The sequence below is a fragment of the Balearica regulorum genome, chromosome 5, assembly GCF_011004875.1.
Source record: "Balearica regulorum gibbericeps isolate bBalReg1 chromosome 5, bBalReg1.pri, whole genome shotgun sequence".
NCBI lineage: Eukaryota > Metazoa > Chordata > Aves > Gruiformes > Gruidae > Balearica > Balearica regulorum.
Genome location: NC_046188.1, coordinates 18,258,565 through 18,279,921, shown reverse-complemented (window position 1 = coordinate 18,279,921; position 21,357 = coordinate 18,258,565). Strand labels below are relative to the sequence as shown.

At 37.5% G+C, this 21,357-nt stretch overlaps 2 protein-coding genes across 3 annotated transcripts; both read right to left on the bottom strand.

Annotated features, from left to right (window-relative positions):
• Positions 1-3,966: 3,966 nt before the first annotated feature.
• Positions 3,967-17,885, bottom strand: ATXN3 (ataxin 3). The gene is made up of 11 exons (XM_075753675.1): positions 17,579-17,885; positions 15,338-15,502; positions 14,779-14,823; positions 13,346-13,431; positions 12,861-12,927; positions 10,433-10,520; positions 10,051-10,183; positions 8,805-8,980; positions 8,252-8,375; positions 7,419-7,498; positions 3,967-6,762 (listed from the first exon to the last, which is right to left on the bottom strand). Exons 1-11 carry the CDS (start codon positions 17,600-17,602, stop codon positions 6,668-6,670), a joined length of 1,083 nt encoding a protein of 360 aa, XP_075609790.1. The 5' UTR covers positions 17,603-17,885; the 3' UTR covers positions 3,967-6,667.
• A 371-nt stretch (positions 17,886-18,256) lies between these two features.
• Positions 18,257-21,342, bottom strand: NDUFB1 (NADH:ubiquinone oxidoreductase subunit B1). Of its 2 annotated transcripts, none has more exons than XM_075753676.1 (3): positions 21,202-21,342; positions 20,067-20,211; positions 18,257-18,598 (listed from the first exon to the last, which is right to left on the bottom strand). In XM_075753676.1, the coding sequence occupies exons 2-3, from the start codon at positions 20,204-20,206 to the stop codon at positions 18,562-18,564; spliced, it is 177 nt and encodes a 58-aa protein (XP_075609791.1). In that variant the 5' UTR covers positions 20,207-20,211; positions 21,202-21,342; the 3' UTR covers positions 18,257-18,561. The 2 variants fall into 2 exon arrangements, with proteins under 2 accessions (XP_075609791.1, XP_075609792.1); XM_075753677.1 differs by having other exon boundaries at positions 20,067-20,208; positions 21,202-21,317.
• Positions 21,343-21,357: the final 15 nt, after the last annotated feature.

The following is a 21,357-nucleotide window of genomic DNA, read 5'->3' as shown; positions in this document are numbered from 1 at the left end:
GTAATAAATCTTAGTCAGTATAAAAGCGAAGCTGCGGCAGGAAGCGGTGCCGGTACCGAGCGTGGAGCGGGGCAGTGATGCCCAGCCTTACTACATACGCACACTTGTGCTGTGCATGGGTACAAACCAGCATCCAACTGGTACAAGAACAGAGACATTTTGTAGCTGAGTGTGTGTTTTTACAAAACAGTCAAGTTCCTGAAACGTTAGGCCCCTTGTGCTTTGGATGTAGATGCGATGGGCGCGTGGCTGGATTTCCAGCTACAGCCCTGGCACCCGTCTGCTTCAAAATTCTAGTTTTGATAAAATGAGGCATTTAAAATTACTAGGGACTATAAGGAGTTACAGAAAATGCAGTATTGAAACAGAACAATCGATAGAAAAAATTGCCAATATTGGAAATAAAATACAGGGCAGCTAGCCCATTCCTAGTTTCAAATTAACAGCTACATAAAAATAAAGCACCAAATCAATGGGAAAATGAAGCTGAGAAGAAAGAGCATTTTACAGGTGAAATCTTAACATTTTTAGAGAGGAGCTGAGAAGGCAGCAGGCACAAACGCATGCTCTGGAGTTGCAAGCTTTACCAGGCAGCTATGGAAAAACCTGCTTGTTGCTTCCCAGAGCGTATCTCGCAGAGCTGGCCTGCAAAACTGGGTTGCCTTTTTGTTTTACTGTCCACTGTCACTCAGAGCCAACTTTGAGATTCAGCATAGTATGTGGTTGAGGAGTTTATAATTTAGAAGTAACAGAAATAGCTATCAGGTTCAATAGTTTTCTAATGAAGATTGCTTCCCTTCCTCTTCATGAACAATTTTTCCATCAGATTTATCCATTACCAAATTTTAAATTTAATAGCATATTTACCACTCTTACAATTATCCATAATAAAATCAATCATACACCACTTCAAATTATTTCTAGTTCAAAAAATAAACTACCAAGAAAACAGGCACCACAATTGTAGGAAGTATTAGTACTGTGATACAGCATGAAACATAAACATGTATCTTAATTGGTTTTGTTAATTTTAAACACTGGGTTTAATGGAGATGAAATGTTTACAATGCTCAAAACACATCATACCATAGTTTAACAAAAACCATATGGGTCCACAGGCGATAAAAGATGTGTCATCTTTTCCAATGGTGTTTGGTTAATTCATTTTTATGGGAAACTGTCTTAACATTTTCCAAATAAGATCAGGGATGTCCTCCAGAATTTAAAAAATATTTAGAGATTATTAAAAATGTTTCCTATTGTGGTTCATTTTATAATGCCAAGGCAGGCAAGAAGTCAATAAAGTAGCACAGAGGGCTTTTTTCCCCACATTTTAAAATTACTACTCTTTAAAAACTAGAAACTGACTATTTAGCATTGCAATTCATTTTCTAGCTGGGTGGCTTTGTCTACTGTTGCTAAATGTACACAGAAATCATCCAGTATACTCTGTGGATTTACTAAGCTACAAAAACAGCACAACGTGCCACAAAAAGAATGTGTGTTCTGGTAGCAAAACAGCAAACATTAGCTTATTTTAAATTCAGAAAGCATACAATTTTTAAAGATGTAGCCTAACTATAACCAGCACCAACCTTATTCCTAAGAGGAGTGTCTTTACATACATTTTGGAGTATCAACAGATGAAAAGGCATCAGAGATGATGCAATGTCAGTTATGAGCAACAGAAAATTACCCCACTGCTAATGTATATATACAACATCTGGTGCAAAGCCCAATGGTATCAAAGAGAAGATTTTAATGTTGGATAATGCTGTGCCCAATCCAATGCATGTAAGAGAGAGCATATATGCAAATACTCAGGTCAAGAGAGAAGCATTAGAAGCTATAATCATATTTATTTTAAAAAGTGATATCAAATACAACCATGTATATTCGTGCCTATTTGGAGAGCATTTTCAAAGTATCAAACAGCACTGCCATTTTCCAGTGAAAACAATGACAAAGCATTTCAGCTTTCCTTTTCTTAATCTTTTCAGTATTATATGCTTTATGGACACAAAAGAGACAAAAATTGTATAGGAATCCAAAGACATGATACTGAAAGCCAGAGCCTCAACATGAAAAATCTATTACTGAAAATGGTTTCTAAAACACACAACTATTAGGCAAGAGATGAAAAAAAATAATTATTCCCTACAAAATCTTAACTCTACAGTTTTGTACGCGTGGGGTTTCATGTAGGAAAAAAATAAAATTTTATCAATGCTTGCATGCTTTAAAGACAACATCAAGGTTTTTCCTCTTTTTTTTTTTTTTTTTTGTGCAGCGCCATTTAAATATTGCATCCCTTTCCATTCAAACCCTTTTATAAGTTTTCCTTCCTGAATTCACACAGTGGCTATACTGGGGGGGGGGTGGGTGTGTTAAAAAAAAATATCTAAATGTAATAACAATAATTTGCTTTCTTAACAGAGAAAATAAAAACATTTCGATTTGGTAAAAGCAGTTGAAGAGTCCCATGTACTTTAACACTCTGAAGAACTGTAATCGGGGAAGGAGAGGACTATGGCAGGTTAAATACTAAAGCATTCCCTCCATGTCTGAAATGCAAATAAGGCAAAAATGTGTATATAGATTAAAAAAAGTTTATTGCAAAACAGCTCATGCTTTTAAGATGCAAACCTTGATACAAAACACAAACAAGCTACTAATTTGAAACTAAAGAACTGAATATTTGGACTAGGCCAGTTCAAGTGTATAAAGTATTGCTCTTACCTGAAAAACTGATGATGTGTATGCAGAGAATGGGTATATATGTATCACCTGTTAGATCTTTCTCCCTTTTAAATAATTTGCGAGTAACTATGAAGGTTTCCCAGGGGCTGTTTGTAATGGCTTACCAAGTGAGCAACGTAATTTTATATTTGAGCCCTTAAAAAAAGTTTCCACTTCAATTTTTCTTTTCCTTGGATTCTTCAATTCCTTTAAAAGTATGTGCTCATAACATGAATTGTACAATAATACTTCTTTGTAAGTCTGAGTTATAGAGTTTTCCAATTCTATTCCCCGTAATATTTCTTATTAAAAAGGAGACCATTTGTACATTCTCATCGTTATGTTTGAAACAATAACTGAATTCTAGAAAATTCCACAGACTTTTCAGAACTCTAATATGTTGATTTTTAAAAGCCTAATTGTCAGTTTTATAATAAATTAGCTTGCAAATCACAGTATTTGGCTAATATACAGAAATAGAATTGTTTACTAGACATGTGCAGAAGCTATTTAAACTCCCCACCATTTCATAGATTTGTAATAGAAGCAATAGTCCAACATTAAAACACATTGGAGATTTTACTTTGTATTGGTTAAGTAGTGTGCAAAGTAATTTAGTATGAAAAATAATAAGAGTATATTAGCTGAAAATTACATTTAAACTTGCTCAAGTTGTTTGAAGGGCACAAGGAGTCCAAATATTGGTAAGCCAGTACTGTATCAGATTAGTTTCAAGCTCAGAGAAATGTGAGCATTTAAATAGCTCATATTTATACCTCCTGTGCTTAACCAGAATTGCATTCAAGCGTGACTGCATTACAACACTTTTTCCTCCTGCCCTCATTACAAGACCATGAAAGCAGTTTACAGAATTATACTTGCAGAACTAACTTTGGAAGATATTTGAGTATCACTCATTCCCCCTACCCCTTTGATTTCTGTAGGCAGAAAAACACAAATTACATCACACGGACTGTTCACTGTAAAAATCTGTTGGATGAATGAAGTCTGAAATTCCCTCCAACATCATACTGCAATAAAAAACCCCAATAAATCAATTTCTGCTCCTTTACAATGGACTTTGGCCTAAAGCTACAACGTGTGAAAAACCCCTTCAGCTTGACAGAATAGGTAACACTAGGAATAGGCTCTCCATTAGCAAACACCTTATGAGCATAGTTCAGCCACGTTGAGAACTGTTTATCACAAAGAATGCACACCAAAAAATGAGATCAGCTTTTTATTGACAGCTTCTTGGAAGGTGCATGCATTTTGAACTTTAGGTCTGGGTTATAAAATGTGCTGTCAGCAATTAGTATTAGTCTCTTCCTTTGGTGCAATTAACATATATAGTTTAAATTGCTACCTCTTAACTGCTTGATACGCCTACTTCATTAACCTTGACATTCCTCTGAAAAATGAAATTCACAGATGTAGAGTGATGATGTTTCTACACAGAAAAGAATATGGTTAGCCCTGTAATGACTGACACATTTGTGCTTTTCAGGCACTCATACTTTATATTCCTTACATATTAAAACACTAGGGTGATGTACTGACTTAAAAAGTGACATGAAAGTTCAAATGCAAACCTCCGTGCTTTAGTGATTATGAAAACATGTAATTGTCATGGGTTACAGTTAATGCAATTCAAGGGGCTTAGATTTTATTTTTTTTAATATAGGGCTGCTACGCTATACAGCTAAGAAATAATACATTTTTATTATATTCTTATAGAATAAGAGGTCCAAGTTCCAAGTACTGGTATCAAATTGCCAGTCTATACCTATTCATAAAAAGGAAAGTCTTATTTCAGAATCATTTTATGGCACAACCAAAGAAGGGAAATTAAAGCTGTGGATAATTTAGATACAAGTAAAGAAAGAAATAATTCAGTGCTTTACAGATTCCTGTTTTCAGTTTCATATAAATTTTAAACTGAAAGCAGAAATTTACATCCTGAAAAGTAACAGCATTTTAAAATGGCATATGCACATATGGACTTTTAAAGCCATTGATTAGCTGTATTAGAGATATTACAGATATTCATTATACTGTGCATGACAGGATTATTTAAAAAAGACAAAATTTAAAATCAGTTTTTAAAAAGTAGCACTGTCTCATGTGAAAATCCGTATTGTCTTACACAAACCAGTGGTTCTGGTGACATTGGCAGAAATTCAGCACACAGGTAAGGAAAACAGAATTTAGCCCAATTATGTATACTATAATAATATCCTAAGCTATCAAGAAACCATTGCTGTAAACAAATCTTTACTGAGAGGTAAGAGCCCTTTCATATACAGTACTACTTGATGCTGAATGTTTATTTCCACTTAGCTACCATTCATTCATACTAGTTTTACTTGTTACCTTTGTGCAATGATAAAACTTTAGAATATTTTGATAAATTTGGGGTTATCTTCAAAAGACTTTTAGAATGCCTGTGCTAACTGTTAATGCATTAAGTGGACTACAACTTATATACTCTATCTACAACATATTCTATATAATTAATATGTAAACAGAATTTGTATTTCAAGCACCATTTAGGAAAATGAAACATCTCTCAATTGTTGCACTGAAGTGGAAAGTCAGGTTTGGTCACCCTGTTACACAGTCATCCTGGATATCAAATCAAATGTCTTACAACAAATAGAATAAGCTACCTCACATACTTTGCTCCCCAATTTTTCTCAGGATCAGAAACAGCATGATAAAAAATTGTAAGGTGCATGAATAAAGGCCATTCCTGAAAAAGCTGCAACATTCTGACAGACGCTCATAAAAAGCATTTCAGAAAGAACATCCACACAGACATAAATATTCATTCTTAAAAGAGCTACTTGCACAGGGGTCATTTCAGACTGCAGGAATGCACCTTATGTGTGTGGCACTGACTTTATGGCACCAAAATCCCCTCCTCCTTCCTCCCAGACTCAGTTACAGCTCTTTTCATACTGAAGGGCCAGAATGAAGGGTTCAGCTTGAAGAGGAAAAGACTTCAGAAGAGGTAGAAAAGAAAATCTGTTTAACCCAACTGATTATGTGCTACTTTTATAGTAAAGCCAGTGGCATAATTAGAAAGAGATAAGAAAACAAAAACAAGTTAAAAACAAACCAAAACCCAACAAACCAAAGGCAGCAAGTTATCTGCCAGAAGACAATAGGGCAAGGCAAAAATCCTACTTTAAATATAGATCTGAACATTTTAATTCGAACTGAAAGTAAAATCAGGAAGTATTAGAAGGTCAGAAGTCACTGAAAAATTCAGGAGTAACATCATAATCAACAATCACTGAAGATTTTATCTTTAATTGCAAAGTATGAAATTTATGGATTCATGTTTCTCCTGCAGAATAGGTCATTTCAAAAGTGGACAGCAGGATGGAAAAGTTGACATTAACTCATTCAGAATAAACTATCACAAAATAAATTATCTAAGGTAAACAAAGTTTAATCCTTTTTCCCCATTTTAAGTGATTTCTTATAAATAACTTGGTCATTTATGAGCACAACTTGTTACTTGTATCTATTTTTCCAGTAGTACTTAAGGAAATCAGTTGATGCTGGTTTTCAGCACTGTTTGTAATTTCTATAGAATTCTTCAAAACAATTTAAACTCGCTTTTTAAATGCAAGTTACAGCCACTACACATCTCTAACTTTGTTCCTGTAATGTTTAAGTAATTTTAATAGAGCTATTCTTGTGAACAGATGTTGTGTGGTAGGAGTGCTACAGTTTTCTAAATTAGTGCAATCTTTTTTTGTATTTGCAGATTCCCTCTAAACCCTGACCTCCAGCCCCCCTTTCATTCCTGCTTCCGGACCTCTGAAATGAACCCTGCTTGTGCAACATCCACACAGTAAAATTATAATGGAGACTTAGTGTTTTGACAGTAAGAGGGGGGAAAAAAAAAAAAGTTATGTCATTTGTCCTCTTCTGTATTCAAGTGGTTTCTAACAGATTCCAGAGACATATTCATGGCTGCCTGAAGCATGTCTTCTTCACTCATATCACCTCCTACGGAAAAGAAATGCACAGTTGTAATAAATGCACAGAGCTAGTTCTCAACTGTAGTTAAATGCTTTCTTTGTTCCTTTTGTCCACGCCCACCTGTTTCCACCCCACTCCCAAAACTGGGTTTTTATTTCTTAAAGTCATTGAACATTTTGTACTTAGCTTTCCATCCACAATGTTTGTAACAAGTAATACACATTCATTTTTGATCACCAATACTTCATACTGGTAAGGCCTACATACTTATGTTCTACTGAAAACTGGTTCCAGTAATTTTGTCAGATACTACTCCAAGTTTATTACATTGACATACAACTTTTAAAAGTCATTTAGAAAACGAATTGTTGGCACAAATCCCAAAGATTAAAATTTGTAATGGTGAAGCCAAACAAAACAACAAAAAGCAAAGCCAGAACTCAAATGGTCCAATAGTAACGCTCTTCACTTTGAAACAGAATATTGACATTCAAAGCAGAACAGGTTTTTCAAGAAAGTGATCCTTTGCTTCACTGCCAAAACCAGTAATGGCTATGAGATACAGTCTGTATGGTTGCTGGAGTGAGGAAGCAGGCAGACAAGGGAAATTAGGAGACAGAGCACAACACAAAGGTGAAAAAGACAAATATCTCAGTGTTGGAAATAAGTTTAAAAAGCAATACCTGGGTCAGCCTCCAGAGTACTTGAGCTTAGACTTGGCTTATCATGTAGGTTCAGGGTCTGATCTTGCTGCTGTTGCTGCCTGGAAGTGTTACAAGTTTATAAGACAATAAGATTAACATGAGACCTTTAATCAAGTCTATTTTATTGTAAGGAAGGCCAAGAGTGGGAAGTAGAACCTGTTTGGTATAATAAGACCCCTGCACCTAAAAATCTCTTCGATCATTTCACCCTTCTAACTTTCAGACACCTATCTTCCCAACATGTCATTCCAAGCCACATTACTGTTTTCCCAGAATCCAGATGTTCTGCATTCTCATCCTCTCATGCAAAGTCCAACTCCTCCAATCCATAGCATTTCTCCCCAGTCTTTATTTCCTCCATCACCAGGACACAGAGATAAGGAAAGGCTACCACAATACCCCAACTATGGATTAAGAAGGTACTCCAAAACAGCAACATAAAAGATCACCTAGAACACTTTCATGTGATGCACATTAGAGGCATCATTACCACAAGCGAAGTCTTAGAGAAAGAGTACTTTTCTTCAGAAAGAAAATTACAGAAGTTTACAGTATTTCATTTAAAATACTTCTATAACATGTATGTTTTCTTTCTTCACAAGACTGATGTTGCATTATTAACAGATCCCCTCTTATTTACAGGTTTCTTTTCTTCATAGGAACCACCTGGGAATAACAAAATTCAGGTACTGTTAGGAAAACATGTTAAGAGATTAAAGTTAAACTGGACCTCAGTCAGAAACCCATCCACGCCCCAAAAGCACTGAAAAATACATGTACTTCCACATGCAGTTTTCTATCAACTACTTTACTTTTCAAAATATGCTTGTCTTCTCCTTCGCAGTTCTTCTGAAGAAAGGGAGTCTGTCTGACTGGTGTGAGGTGACTGAGGAACATTCTGTGGTAATGAGTCCAAGAACTCACTTCGACGACTACCTAAAACCAGAACATGCCACATCCTACTAATTACAGTAAAATGAAGTTAGCAAATGAAAGACAGATTAAGAAAATGTCCTCAAACTTGAGAGGAAGAAAGAGACTTGTTGGAGAAATAAGCACCTAGGCTAACTTCACTCGATATTATCTCTCCTCCTCACCTTGGGACTGCTTCCCTCCCCTCCTGCCACCCTTTGCCAATTTGTTCTGGCTTCCTCATGATCAATGCTAATATGAAAGTTGCAACTTTTGAAAAAACAGAAAGGAGATAGCTACAGGAATTTCTGGATTGTCCTTCCATGCCTCAAAGGCAGTCTTTTCAGACAGCTTGATGCATGTTGGAAAAAGTAGCGGACAAACTGATTTCAGTAGCTGCCTAATGCACAGGCAACATGAATACTGTAAGAGAAATTTAGATGAGCACTGCACCTTGCATGCTGAGTTGAATGGCTCTGCGAAGATCAGCTTCTTCATCTTCCATATCAATTTCCTGCCTACTTAGTGCCAGGGCTCTCTGAAAATTCTCTTCATCTTCATCTAACATGCCTGTTCCATCGAAAGGATGGTTAACTTCTATTGCTTGATCCACATCACTTCTGGGTAGCCTGTGAAATTGATACATTTATGGCAGAATTCAGACAGAAATTATATTAACTTTTACTGTGAGATTTAACGTAAATATTTTCTGTTTATTTTTTTTAACTTTGGAAAGAACTTTTCTGTTGTGCAAATCTGTTATATAAACAAATGTTTTCATTTCTACATTAAAAAAAGCACAAAAGAGCTGCAAGCAGAGCTTGCAGGTGTAAAAATGAAAATACTGCAACTCTAAATCCATGTACATGTTGACAACGATAGGAAATTGGGAAAACTTCAAAATTAAGAATGCTACAAAATGCAATAATAAGTATTGTTCAAACCTATTGCTACTTAAACAGTTACACCAGCAGAAAATAGTGCATGTGGTCTCCTTCTTAGGAAGCTTTGATGACCATGCTAGAGCAACAGATCTTCCGTAAACTATACATGCTTTCCAAGTTACTGCTAAGTAGTTTGGTTTTATTCCATCAATTTACAACACCAGTTTACCTTTCCAAAGTGGAAGAAATAAGTTAGTTCCTCTGAATTGCCTTTTTATCAGTATGCCATTTATTCACTATGGAAATTATTGCAGAAGTAGTACTTTACATGCTTTCAAGAATGTTTTATATTAGCAGTATGCATCACCACAACCTTTACAGTGAAATTATTCCAAAAGGGAATGCTGTACAATTTATATGGTGTGGAATTCAGATATGGGTTTCTTGTTCTTTTCTACTTATGACAGAATGCACAAGTCAGGCTGAATTATAGATTGATTACTATTAACCATAGTTTGCTAAGAATTGCTAACCAATTTTACTATAATTGGAAAAGTATCATAATCATGAAGTTAAAAATCCACACTATACAACACTTACGCACATGGAAAGATTGAATCCTTATTAAGGTAGTTTTTTCCCTACTGAAAAATAGTTGTATTCTACAACTTGCTTTTACTGTGTGCAACAGTAGTAAGTATATTGTACCAAGGTTACTTCTAATTATGTCTTAAGAGGGTTGTCTCCATGTAAGCATTAATCATGGAAGTCAATCACACTCAACATTATTAAAATGAAATCTGTATTTACCTTACCTCTGATCTCTTGACTGTGCTGTCTCTTCTCCAATTAGTTTCGGTCGCTGCATCTGCTGTACTCGAATCATTTGCAATAGCTGATCAGCCTCACAGTCTGGCAAGTCACCTTTTACTACAAATATGGAATAACCTGAGAAAAAAAATTTGTAAGTCTACAGCATTAAGATGCATGCATAAACACTCTAAAATGCACACTATATGGAACATGATGTGCAATTTATTACAATGTAAGGCTCTACCTTTCATTATAACAACTTGGGTTATTTCACTATTTCAATCATAAAACTAAGGGTAGTTAATTGAATACTTAAGTTCTAATAAATAATGATTATTACCTACTTTTAATTAATGAGATTTAATATCTGCAAGTTACTATTACCTTCCTGTTGTAATTGAGCCAAGAAAAGTGCAAGATATGTATCTGATATTAGTTCTGGACCCATCAAGAGAGAGTTCAAGTTAAACCACTGTAATTAAGAAAAAAAAGGTTTGAGAGAACAAATTAGCATAAAGATTACTTGGTAATCCATTTCTGTACATTGTGGTCATTTTCTATGATGGAATATCCAAATAAATCTAGTAAAATAAATTATCAAATTAAAAGTCTTCTGAAGCACAATACCTATACTGCTAAAGGTTACCCTTCAAATACTCTTCAGCTAACAAGAGATCTGAAGCGGTGCAATTACTGCATGGTCTCTCCCATTTCTGAACACTGGTACCAGGCAAACAGATTAAAACAGATAAATCAAAATAGAAGGTAGAAGAATTATTTGAGACATCATTCTAAAATTCTGCTTAATCCTAGTTTTAAATCTGTTCAGAAACTAATGAAGGAAGAAACCATTCATAAGTTAATGCTGTATCTTAAGAAATTAATAGATACACTAAACAGAAGTTGAACTCTTTCCCTGAAATATTTTAATTAAACATGCTGCCTTTAATAGCTGGTGTTACTGAAAGCTATTGTTTACTTCTAAGATAATTTTAAAATTTAAAAATTAAGAAAAATGAACACAAATTTAATATGCTGATAGTGCAGCATAATATTACAATAGGGGACACTTGAGATACATATATGCAGATCACTTCTAGTTCCCTGAAGAACACAACTAGTCATTTATAACAGTTCTTCCAGAGGAAAAATATATTCAACAGGGACAACAAAATATTCTACCTTGAAAACCCCATATATATTGCAATGAATCTGAAAAACCTTTTTTATACCATACTGGTTCAATATTATCCAATTTTAACAAGGAAACACCATTTCAGATAGTAGAATGACAATTCTATCTCCCCAAGCTTCCATATATGCAGTCATACACTTGCAGTCAGGCCCGTACTATAATTCACCTGGAATACAGGTAAGGGACTATCTACCGTTCTTTCAGTCAAATTGTCAAAAACACCCTTTGCCACTAGGAAAAGGTAAGACAACCAACAGTGTAGGAGTGGGGAATAAAAAGTTATGTAAACAAATACAACGGACAGATTACAGACAAACTTTTAAATGAGAATATGGAGGAGGAAGGTTTGGTAAACTAATTTTGCTTTAACTGTAACAGAAGAGAAGCAAGTCAAATCTAAGTCAACCTATTTTGTCTATCTTTTCTCATTTCTCTCTAGATAACAGACATTGTTTTCATGTGGCTACGAGCCACATGTACAAGCAAAAGACATTCCCCCTTGAACTTGAAACATTTTGGGCTAGAACATTATCTCACAAAATTCCATGCAACATGGTTATATATATCATATAGAACATTCCCATACTTTTAAGAGACCATTCAGCCTTTTTGATATCAAATATACAAAAATGGCCTGTAAACATTAGCCATACTTTTAAACTAAAGCAGAACAGCAGAGTTTAGTTTGTTTACTCACAGGTGATTTTTTTTTAATTATTATTTTGGGTTTTTATTTTTTAACCTGGATGACAACGTAGGTAGTCACCACTTGCACAGTGAACCAAATGGGTAGAGAGACTCCTGTCCACTACTGTAGAATTTAAAAGCTTATTTCATCAACATTTTCTATGACAAAAAAAACCAAACACCAAACCAGCCTGTATTATATAAAAGTTCATGCAGTATGATCCAAAACAATGATTGGCTACTGAAATAAAACACTGCATTGCTGTTACAAGGGACATGGATGTGCCTTGAGTTATTATATATGTACCATATACTCATATGGCCATCCCTTACCTTTAATAACTATTTCCTGCTTATAATACAATTGTTTCAAGAAGTTTTCTAAAACAGTACAAAGTTGTGATTCTACTTCCCCAACCTTATCCTGATGGATACTCTTAAATATGAGCAATCATAAATATTAATACATTTGAAATTTGAACTTTTTGTTTTACCTGCTGTCCATTTAAACAAGCAAAATTATTTTTACATCAATAATTTAGTACATTAAAACAAGTTTGCATTCTATAGGGATCCTAATCCTTGTGTAGGGCTCCCTCCTCCACCACCCGTAAAATTTTTCTGCTATTTTTCATGCAGAAAAGAAAGAAAACAGCCAAAGTCACACAGACCCTACCAGAGCTGCAGCTCCCTAGAAGACAGGTTCACTGGAGAATTGATCCTATGGCCTTTCCCCAGGCTAACATTCATAAAGTTGCCCGGCATTTTTGTGATATAACAAACACTTACTATTTTTTTTTTTTTAATATTGGATAGTATTAAAAGCAAATTGCAGCAAAAGCTTGCAAAAGGCCAACACATGGTCTACTCGCAACCACTCTTCCACCCCCATTTTGAAGTCAATTTTTAAATAAAAAAAGACAATGTCACCTGTTTTCCTAACTTTCGAACTGTAAACCAGTGTTCCTTATAATTACAAATAAATGATTTTTCATTTCTGTAAAAAGAAAAACAAAAGGTATAGATAAAATTAAATACTCTAATACTGGATTGTGTATTAATGTCTAAGTTCTTTTTTGCCACTAATTTAAACTTATATAATAAAATTTCAGTAATAAAATTGTTGATGTTACAGAATAATCATATGGCTGTTGTAACATTTAGGAATTTGTCAACATTACTGAAATCTCCATACACCTGTGATGCCACAGATACTGAGATAGTGTGAAGGCACAGAGGACAGATGCTCATACACACCCCCAAAAGGAGAAAAAAAAAAGACAGGCTAATAAAAACATCAGAAGTCAACAGAGCTTCTTGAAATAGTCATTTTAAAGAAAGATTTAAGTCATAGATTAAGATTATTATTTTTCTGTAAAATCAAGGCAGGGTGCTAAGAAAAAAAATAATCTTACATAGGGTCGATCCCAAGCCTCTGATACTCTGGGCTGTTGAAGAGGATTAGTTCTAAACCCCAAACTTTCAAGGCATTGCTTATAACCTGTCAAAAAAAATAGCACTTTTCATGAGTCAAACCAGTCAAATAGAAATTTAAGCAATGCAACCATCTTAACTGCTACATATTTTATATATATATCAAAAAATCTATATATATTATACTGTCTCCATAAAACCTAGATTTCAAAACATTGCTAGGAAACGTGTTATTCAAAACAACTGTCATGAATCTACATGCAAACATAACATGCATACTATATCCAAGGGGCAGGAAGAAAACTAGGATTTAACTGAGGTGTGTTAATAAGCTGGCTCCCCCAGACAAAGCCGTAACTTCACCTCCCACAGACACTTCTTAAGTTGTCATCTCTGCTCTCCCCCCAAATACAATGTCATCCTTCCCCACAGTAACTATTGAAAATTTTGCACCACTGGATTGTGACAGGATCAGTCAGGTACATTAGTACAAACTCTTTTACAATAATGCTTTAAAGCTATCTGAAATAATGCTGTAAGAAATTTGAAATTAACTCATCTTCCTTTCAGCAAGTAAACTATGTAGCAAGTGAGCAAAGCAATAACAGGACAAAAAAGCAGAATATGAAGAAGCATTTTTTTTCAGCTTCAATATTGAAGCAGCACAATCAATAATATAAAAAATGCCAAACTGTTAATGGTTTTTCACTGAATAGAAGAAAGAGAGGCTCTGGAGGGATTCTGAAACATTGACAAGCACCTCTGAAAGCTCAGGAGACAGCCAAAGGTACAAAGCATTGCCTACAGCTCTACTCTAGACACAAGCCTCAATTTGGTGTTCAATACCTTCTTTTTGTTGTTGTTCTGGTTTAAGTATTTCTTATTAATTACTTTTCCATTACGGTCCTTAAAAAAAAAAAGGGGAAAAAAAAAAGGAAAAAACCCAGCTCTAAAGCATCTGGAGCATGTTATAAAACCCGGAACGTAGATATTGCAGCAGCTTTTTCCATTCTGCAGATCACTGTGATAACCCTGTAACCATTGCCAAGGGCTTTACAGTCTATAATTTGAGAAGACAATCTCAAGTCTGCGTTTTCACCTGTAGTCTATGGGAGCTAAGGTCTACACCTGAAGTGCCCAGAAGAAGCAACTTAGACATCAAGCTTATTGCCAGCAGGTGTCATTTCACAGTTTAGGAGTCCATGCTTCTACTATGTGTTTAAGGGCCCACGAACTGAAGAACTGCAAGTCACTGCTCTTAATGGAAAACATTCTGAAGATTTAGAAGTCCAGCACTTAATCCCATTAAGCCTATAAACTGGAAACTAGATGAAAAAGCTCAATGCCATTTAAATTATATGAAAGAACATATTGCATAAATAAAAAATTCTTGTCAGTATAGAGCTGTGCTTACTTGAATTGAGAAGAATCCACTATCATCCATATTTACAGAAGGCTGCTGCTCAGTGTGATGTTGGGAGGGAAGAAGGGGAAAAATGGTGTGAGCATAAAAGGACAGAAACAATCCAGTTTTCAAAATAAATATAACTGTACATACGTAAAGCAACAATCAAATATGTCCTAGTCTGTAAGGCTGATTACAATGCCTAAATAAGCTTTTTAATTAAAAACTCAAACCTTTAAATTAAAAATGCTCAGTGCTTATAGGACAGACAGGCATGGGAACTTCTGTTCCTATCTCTGCCACTGACTTACAAAAGGCAAATTGCCTGACCTTCCTACCTGTAAGGTGAAGATAATGTAGCTTTTTGTAGAATTACTGTAAAGCCATACCAGTAACATTTGAAAAATGCCAGATTTAAGATGCACGAATGAAAAGGCCTATAAATTTAAGGCTTTTTTTAGCACTAGGAAATTAATCTTCTCTAGCTATACAAGAATAGCAGGCCTGTGGTACACAACATTAGATTTCACGCAAATATCAAGCGACCTCAAATTAAGAAGATTTTTACCTGTAAAAAAGTTCTATATTCTTCACTAGACACTCCTCCCTCTGCCATTCTCATTCTTTCTTCCTCATCCAACTGCTGTGCAATAGAGGATAACTCAACAGGACTAAAATATTCCCCTTGTAGCAAATTATTCAGACAGTGCTGAGCACACAATGAGCCTTCTTGCTAACATTGGAAGACAAAAAAATACCAAAGGCAACAACAAAAAAATCACATTCATGTTTTACTCTGTAAAATGACTCAACCATTTCATTCTGGCAGACTTCCCGCCCTCCCCACTCACCCAGAATGCCATATGTTCTTCGGAAGTATTACACTGCAAGCTATAGCATACAACCCTCCCATCAATTTGATGGGGAAAAAAACCCCAACACATGTACTACTTTATTTCCTGAAAGGAAATAAGTTTCATGTAAAAATGTTATTTTTGAAAACACCGTAAAAAATTGCCAATGGCCTGACCAAATCACACCAGGACTCTGCAACCATCAGGACAATGGATCCAATCCTCTTCCAAATCACAACCGCATGAGAACAAAACAGTTTAGATCTCTACTTCCCAGTAACAAATGTTTTCTGCAACAGATGCTCTCATTCTTTTTTAACTTTTCTTCCCTGCCAGGTGTGGCTATCAGCAATCTGCTTTCCACATGTGGCTAAAAAAACCACAGACCTTTAGGACTTTGGAGAGATTTAAAACTATACATCTACAGAATTATCTTCGTTTCAGGTTATAACCAGTTTGTTTATTGCCAAGAAAGTGATTAGGAGCTGGAGAAGCAGTAAAGCTCATTTCCCACATGAAATTTATGTATAGGAACTACGTAAAAGAAGCTGAGACCTAAGGCGGTTCTAGAGACCTAAGGCGGTTCTAGAGACCTAAGGCGGTTCTAGAGACCTAAGGCGGCAATGAGGTGACAAGAAAAAAATAATTAAATCCAGCATATTAAACAGTGAAAATATTTTTGTTGATAAACCATTTAAATGGAAAACACTTCAGATACTTTGTTACACATCTAGCACACTGGAAATAATAGAAATGTAGTATAACTTTGAATGTAATTAAACTACAAAGCAACTTAGTCATTAAAAAGTTACAACTTCATTATGTGATAGGCTAGGCCACGTAAGAGAAAGGTATGCTTGTTTTGAAGTAATTTTCAAATCTAGACTAGAAATCAGGGCCACTGTAGCAGAGGCTGTAATAGCCGAAATCCAACACTCGCCCTCTGAACAGCAGCTGTTTAACAACACAGTGCTTGCCAAGCACTGGTACTCAAACCTAGTTTGAAGGAACACTCCTCAGGTTCTATGCATTTCAGAACTGTTTTTTTTTTTTTTTTAGTAAGTTATACAGCTATCTTGTTTTATTTGCAGAGTAAACCAACCATTATGCACAAGAACCACATATAAAAACTAGTGTTAACCTTAACATAATAAAGTTGCAGAGACATTGGCAAGGTATTACAGTTGAATAGCATTAAAGCATAATTAGCTCATTTTTGGGAGCCTGGATAAATCAGGTTCAGCAGTTCATAGAAACATTTGTACTCCAAACCAGGAAACACTGTTCAGCACACAGAAGCACAGCACATGAATTAGGACTTCCTTAACAGCTCTCCCTTCCCCTGCCTGTTACACAACCCCAGCCAAGCCAGACTGGGTGAAGAGATGTACGAGAACACAGAAACAGCCCTGCCTGCCGCTGCTCATCTTCATACTTCTTTCTCAGTCACGCGAGTTCTCTCTCAAGAAACAGATGCGGCTGCAGCCTGCAACTCCCCATACTCGAGGCCTATTTCTAAAGGCCCATGAAGAGCAGTCACCGTGCGAGAGGAAACGCTCAGACTCGGCCCTGACCCTCTTTGATCTCCAGTAACATTTCCTTTCCCCGCAGAGCCGAGATGGGCCGGCCCACAGGCACCGGCATCGCCTCGCGGGAGGGCCTCAGTTCTCCCCGGAGACAGAGGAAACCTAGCCGCTGCCTCATCCGGCCACCGGAAAGATGCCGGGGAGGGGCAGCACGGCCCGGCCGGGCACAAGCCAAGCGTACCCCGTGGGGACGGGGGGCTACCCCAAAGGCAGCGCAGTGACGGCAGACCCTGACACCGCCCCGAAGAGCTCCTCAGAGAAAGCTCTCCTGGCCCAGACGGCCAACCGACGGCGCAACCTCGGGTACAGCAGCCGCAGACACCCCCACCCCCCGCGAGGAACAAGACCCTCCCCCAGCCCCTCACTCACCCGCTCATGGAAGATTGACTCCATGTTTATTGTCAACGGCCAGCAGCCTCCGCCTCACGTGACCTCCCCAGCCAATCGAGCCTTCCCTTGCTCGCCGACCGACTGCAGCCAATCCGCGCAGACCTCCTGCTGGGCTAGGGCCTCCGGCTGAGGCCGGCGCGAGGGCTGACGTTCGAGGCGGCGCCCCCTGTCGGGAAGGAGGCCGCCGGGTTGCTCCGCCGCCAGCTCCCGCGGGCCGGGAGCGCCCCCGCGCTGCGGCCTCCTCAGTGCGGGGCAGCGGGAGGCCGGACCCTCCCTCGGGTTACCCGGCACGAAGTACTGCTCTTCACCGGGTATTAGCACGGATTCTAGAACATCCTGCATTTCATGTTCCCTCGGAAAGGCCAGGCTTCCCCGTGTCACCGAGTTCGGCCAACGCCCCGCAGTGCCGGCTGCCCGGCCCTTCCGCCCTCCCGCTCTCACCCACGCTCGGTCACCAAGCCCCAGTCCCCTGCCCGCGGCTCTTCCAAACCTGTCTACCGAGGAAATCGGAAGAGAAACTTGTTCAGATACAATTAAAAAACCCAAACAACTACCGACCCCATTCTGGCTCTATGTTAAGTATTCCTCTGAAGGCTAGTTCATAAATTAGCTATAAATACATGAATTCTACAACGTGCACATCAGTAACAACATAAATTATTTTTGCATAGTTTTTCTTTATTACATAATTCTTCCTCCCCGCTCCCGAGTATCACCTCTGGGGACAAAAGTTTCTCAACACTTATGGACTAATGGGATTTCTGGACACATATTAGTCATGTAATTAAATCATCTTCCAAAAAGTAAGATTGGAAATTAAACTCGCACTGATAAATCGCAGGTGTCCGTGACATATGTAGCTTTACATATTCTCTCAAGATAAAAACCACAATCCTATTCTTTCAACATGTGAGACAAGATGATAAATCAAATGAAAATATTTTCCATTTTATCAGTAGCCTTTATTTCCATGTAGTTTCTTCACCAGGCTTCAACTCTCTGTGTGGAAAGAAAGAGAGGAAAGAGACTAAAATTAGGATAATTTTTGTAGAATAATTACTAATAAATGTAATTAATTATTCTACAATAATTTAATTGTGAGAGTTAAGTGTAAATTTAACTTTCCTTGCAATCCTTATCAGTTAAAAATCTTTCAGTGCCGATAAGCTTTTTTTTTTTCAGTGCCAATAAGCTTTTCTTCAATTAACATTTAAAGATGTTAATTTTTCAAAACTTGGTTATTATTTTAAAATGATATAAATTTAGAAAAGTATTTAGTTAAAAAGTGCTGCAATAATTTTAAATTTAAGACAGAGGCTTCCTATAATCCACTGAAAAGTTGAAAATTAAAATTCAAGCACTGTGTTTCCTGCTGAAGTTTTAGAGAAAGACAAAATAACAGTTGCCACATTTCATGACCAAGAACTTGGCAGCAGTTAATGATTAATAAGCTTTGGAGCACTAAAGCCTTCTCCACTACTATGAAAAATACCTTCTTTTTCCAAATGATTTGATTTCAAATCACTGCTTAATTAAAAATTAATTAGGAGCCAAAAAAGCCAATTTTCCATTTTCAATTCACTAACAACAATAAAACACAAGACACTGCATTCTCCCATCAGTAGAATCTTCAAGGACATGGAGAACAAGAAAATACATACCTACAAAAAACACTTCCCTAACTTGTTATTTATTTTTTATATTAAAATACATTTTATAGCTCTGCTCCCCCAGTTAACATATTTTGTTAGATACACACTTTTACACATTTTTCCTTGGCCTAATTTATAAACTTCCCAAAACCGTATTAGAAGTTTTCCTCGAAAGTACATTTCCTAGTAAAGTTTGAAGTCATATTTTTTACTTCAATCCTTCAAGATTCCATTCTGTTAGTAGCACTGCAAATTTACTTTTGTTTTAAATACAACAGTGCTAGGCACTAACAATTCCTATATAGCAAAGACTAAGTTAACATATGGTGTGAATTATGTCATAAGCCTACTTTCTTACTCAGTTCATTACTCTGTAAAGGGCAAAGTATAATGAAAGCAAATGGTTAAGTTTTATTTGTTTAAGAGGACTTTTTCCTAGCAACATTAATTTCTCATTCATTTGCATTTTAAATATTTACTTTACATTTTTGGACTCGTGTAGTGCACCCTTCTAGTAAGTTTATTTAGATATAAATCAGTGTCTTCATGTTCAGTAATGTCCGCGCTTGTTTGTCTTGCTTCCACAGATAAAATGTATTAACACCAAGGCTTTTGATTCACTGCTGCAATTATTTTAAATTAAATATGTTGACTAAAATGTCAACTGATAGAACGCTTGCTGAAATTTTCGGAGCTTTCTTCCCTTTAATATTTTGATTTTGTTTTTCATACTTAAGACTCTCAAAAAGAATAGAGAAGCCCATTGCAATATAAATTAAAATATAAATATATTTGAGAGGCACCATAAAGCAGACCTTCTATATAATAAGCTCTTGTTTCTGAAAGCTGACAGTTTTTCATCATTCCTTCTGTCCAAATAGCATCCAATCACAAATCCTAAGGGAACAAGGATGTGAACCCAGTGATCACGCACAGCTTGGGCGAAATTCACCATGACTGCTAGAAAGAAAAGCATAACAAATGAGAGTTACTAATAAATCTGTACATGGAAGCTGTTGCATATCTGGTACCTTTAATCTCATTTACTAGGATCCTACGACAGCATAATAAACGCAGTAGCCATCAACCACGTTCTACGAAGACACATACTGTTCTCAAATCCATACACAGAGGTTTTTTTTAAACAATCCTAATAACTCTTGGCCCTGGGAAGTAGGATTTTATCCTAAAATGGGCAAGAAATTGAACATCTCTTTTAAGATATCCCTGGTGAAATACTTCTAGAATAATTTACCCATTAAAGTAACTCTAATGATACATAAGTTTGCTGTTCTGTATAACGTTACAAACGCATTCATAACCTACACTCCGATAGATTAATGCTTTATTATCTATACCAACACCGCAAGATAAGTACGCACTCAGTAAGGAATTCACAGATAAGGTAATTTCTAAAATCCAGCAAGCCTTTTCCAACCTCACTAACCAAAGTCTTACAGATTAGAGTCTTGCTGGAAGCTGTACAAGACACTAAGGAAGTCACAGAGCTGCAAGCTCAAAACTGCACACTAATTACAGCGGACGGATACAAACGCCGCCGTTCCCCGCAGCCGCCGCACCAAGCACCTGAGGCGGTGTGGGGGAGCACGGCGGGAGGCGCTGCCCTCTCCAGGCCGCTCCCTCAGTCGGCCGCGATGGCGGCTCGGGGCGACGCTCACGGTACTGATCCAGGAAAGGGCCCTGCCAGCCTCCCGCCTCCGCCGGGCACGGAAAAACGCTGTCCCCAGCCTGCCTGGGAACCCCGCCGTCCTCCGCACGCCCATGTCCGCAGGGGCAAGAGCGCCACAAAGGCGCTCCCCACCGGTCCCCCGACCCCATGTCCCGGCCGAAGGGGTAGGGGACAGGGCGAGATGCCCCCGGGGAGGGCTGACGCCGGTACCAGACACCCTCTCGGCTGTTCCCGCCCCGCACGCAGGCCCCAGCCGTTACCGCTCCTCGCTGCCGCCGGACCCCGCGCAGCGGCCACACCAAGGGCGACGGGCGGCGCGACCAGGCCGGGAGAGCCCACCGGCGGCGCAGAGAGCGGGGGAGGAGGGCCCTCACCCCCGGCGGCCTCGCGGTGGTGCCGTCCGTTACCCTTTCACC

Bases quoted from the DNA above. Each gene is read 5' to 3' on its own strand.
- ATXN3 (XM_075753675.1), bottom strand. From the start codon at position 17,602: ATGGAGTCAATCTTCCATGAGCGG. The intron at 14,824-15,337 runs GTAAAAATCTTC...CACACTGAGCAG, and splicing joins AATATAGAACTTTTTTACAG to CAGCCTTCTGTAAATATGGA. The intron at 6,763-7,418 runs GTATTGCTTTTT...TCTTTTCCGTAG, and splicing joins TACTCTGGAGGCTGACCCAG to GAGGTGATATGAGTGAAGAA.
- NDUFB1 (XM_075753676.1), bottom strand. From the start codon at position 20,206: ATGGTGAATTTCGCCCAAGCTGTGCGTGATCACTGGGTTCACATCCTT. The intron at 18,599-20,066 runs GTCTGCTTTATG...CTTTCCACACAG, and splicing joins AAGAGCTTATTATATAGAAG to AGAGTTGAAGCCTGGTGAAG.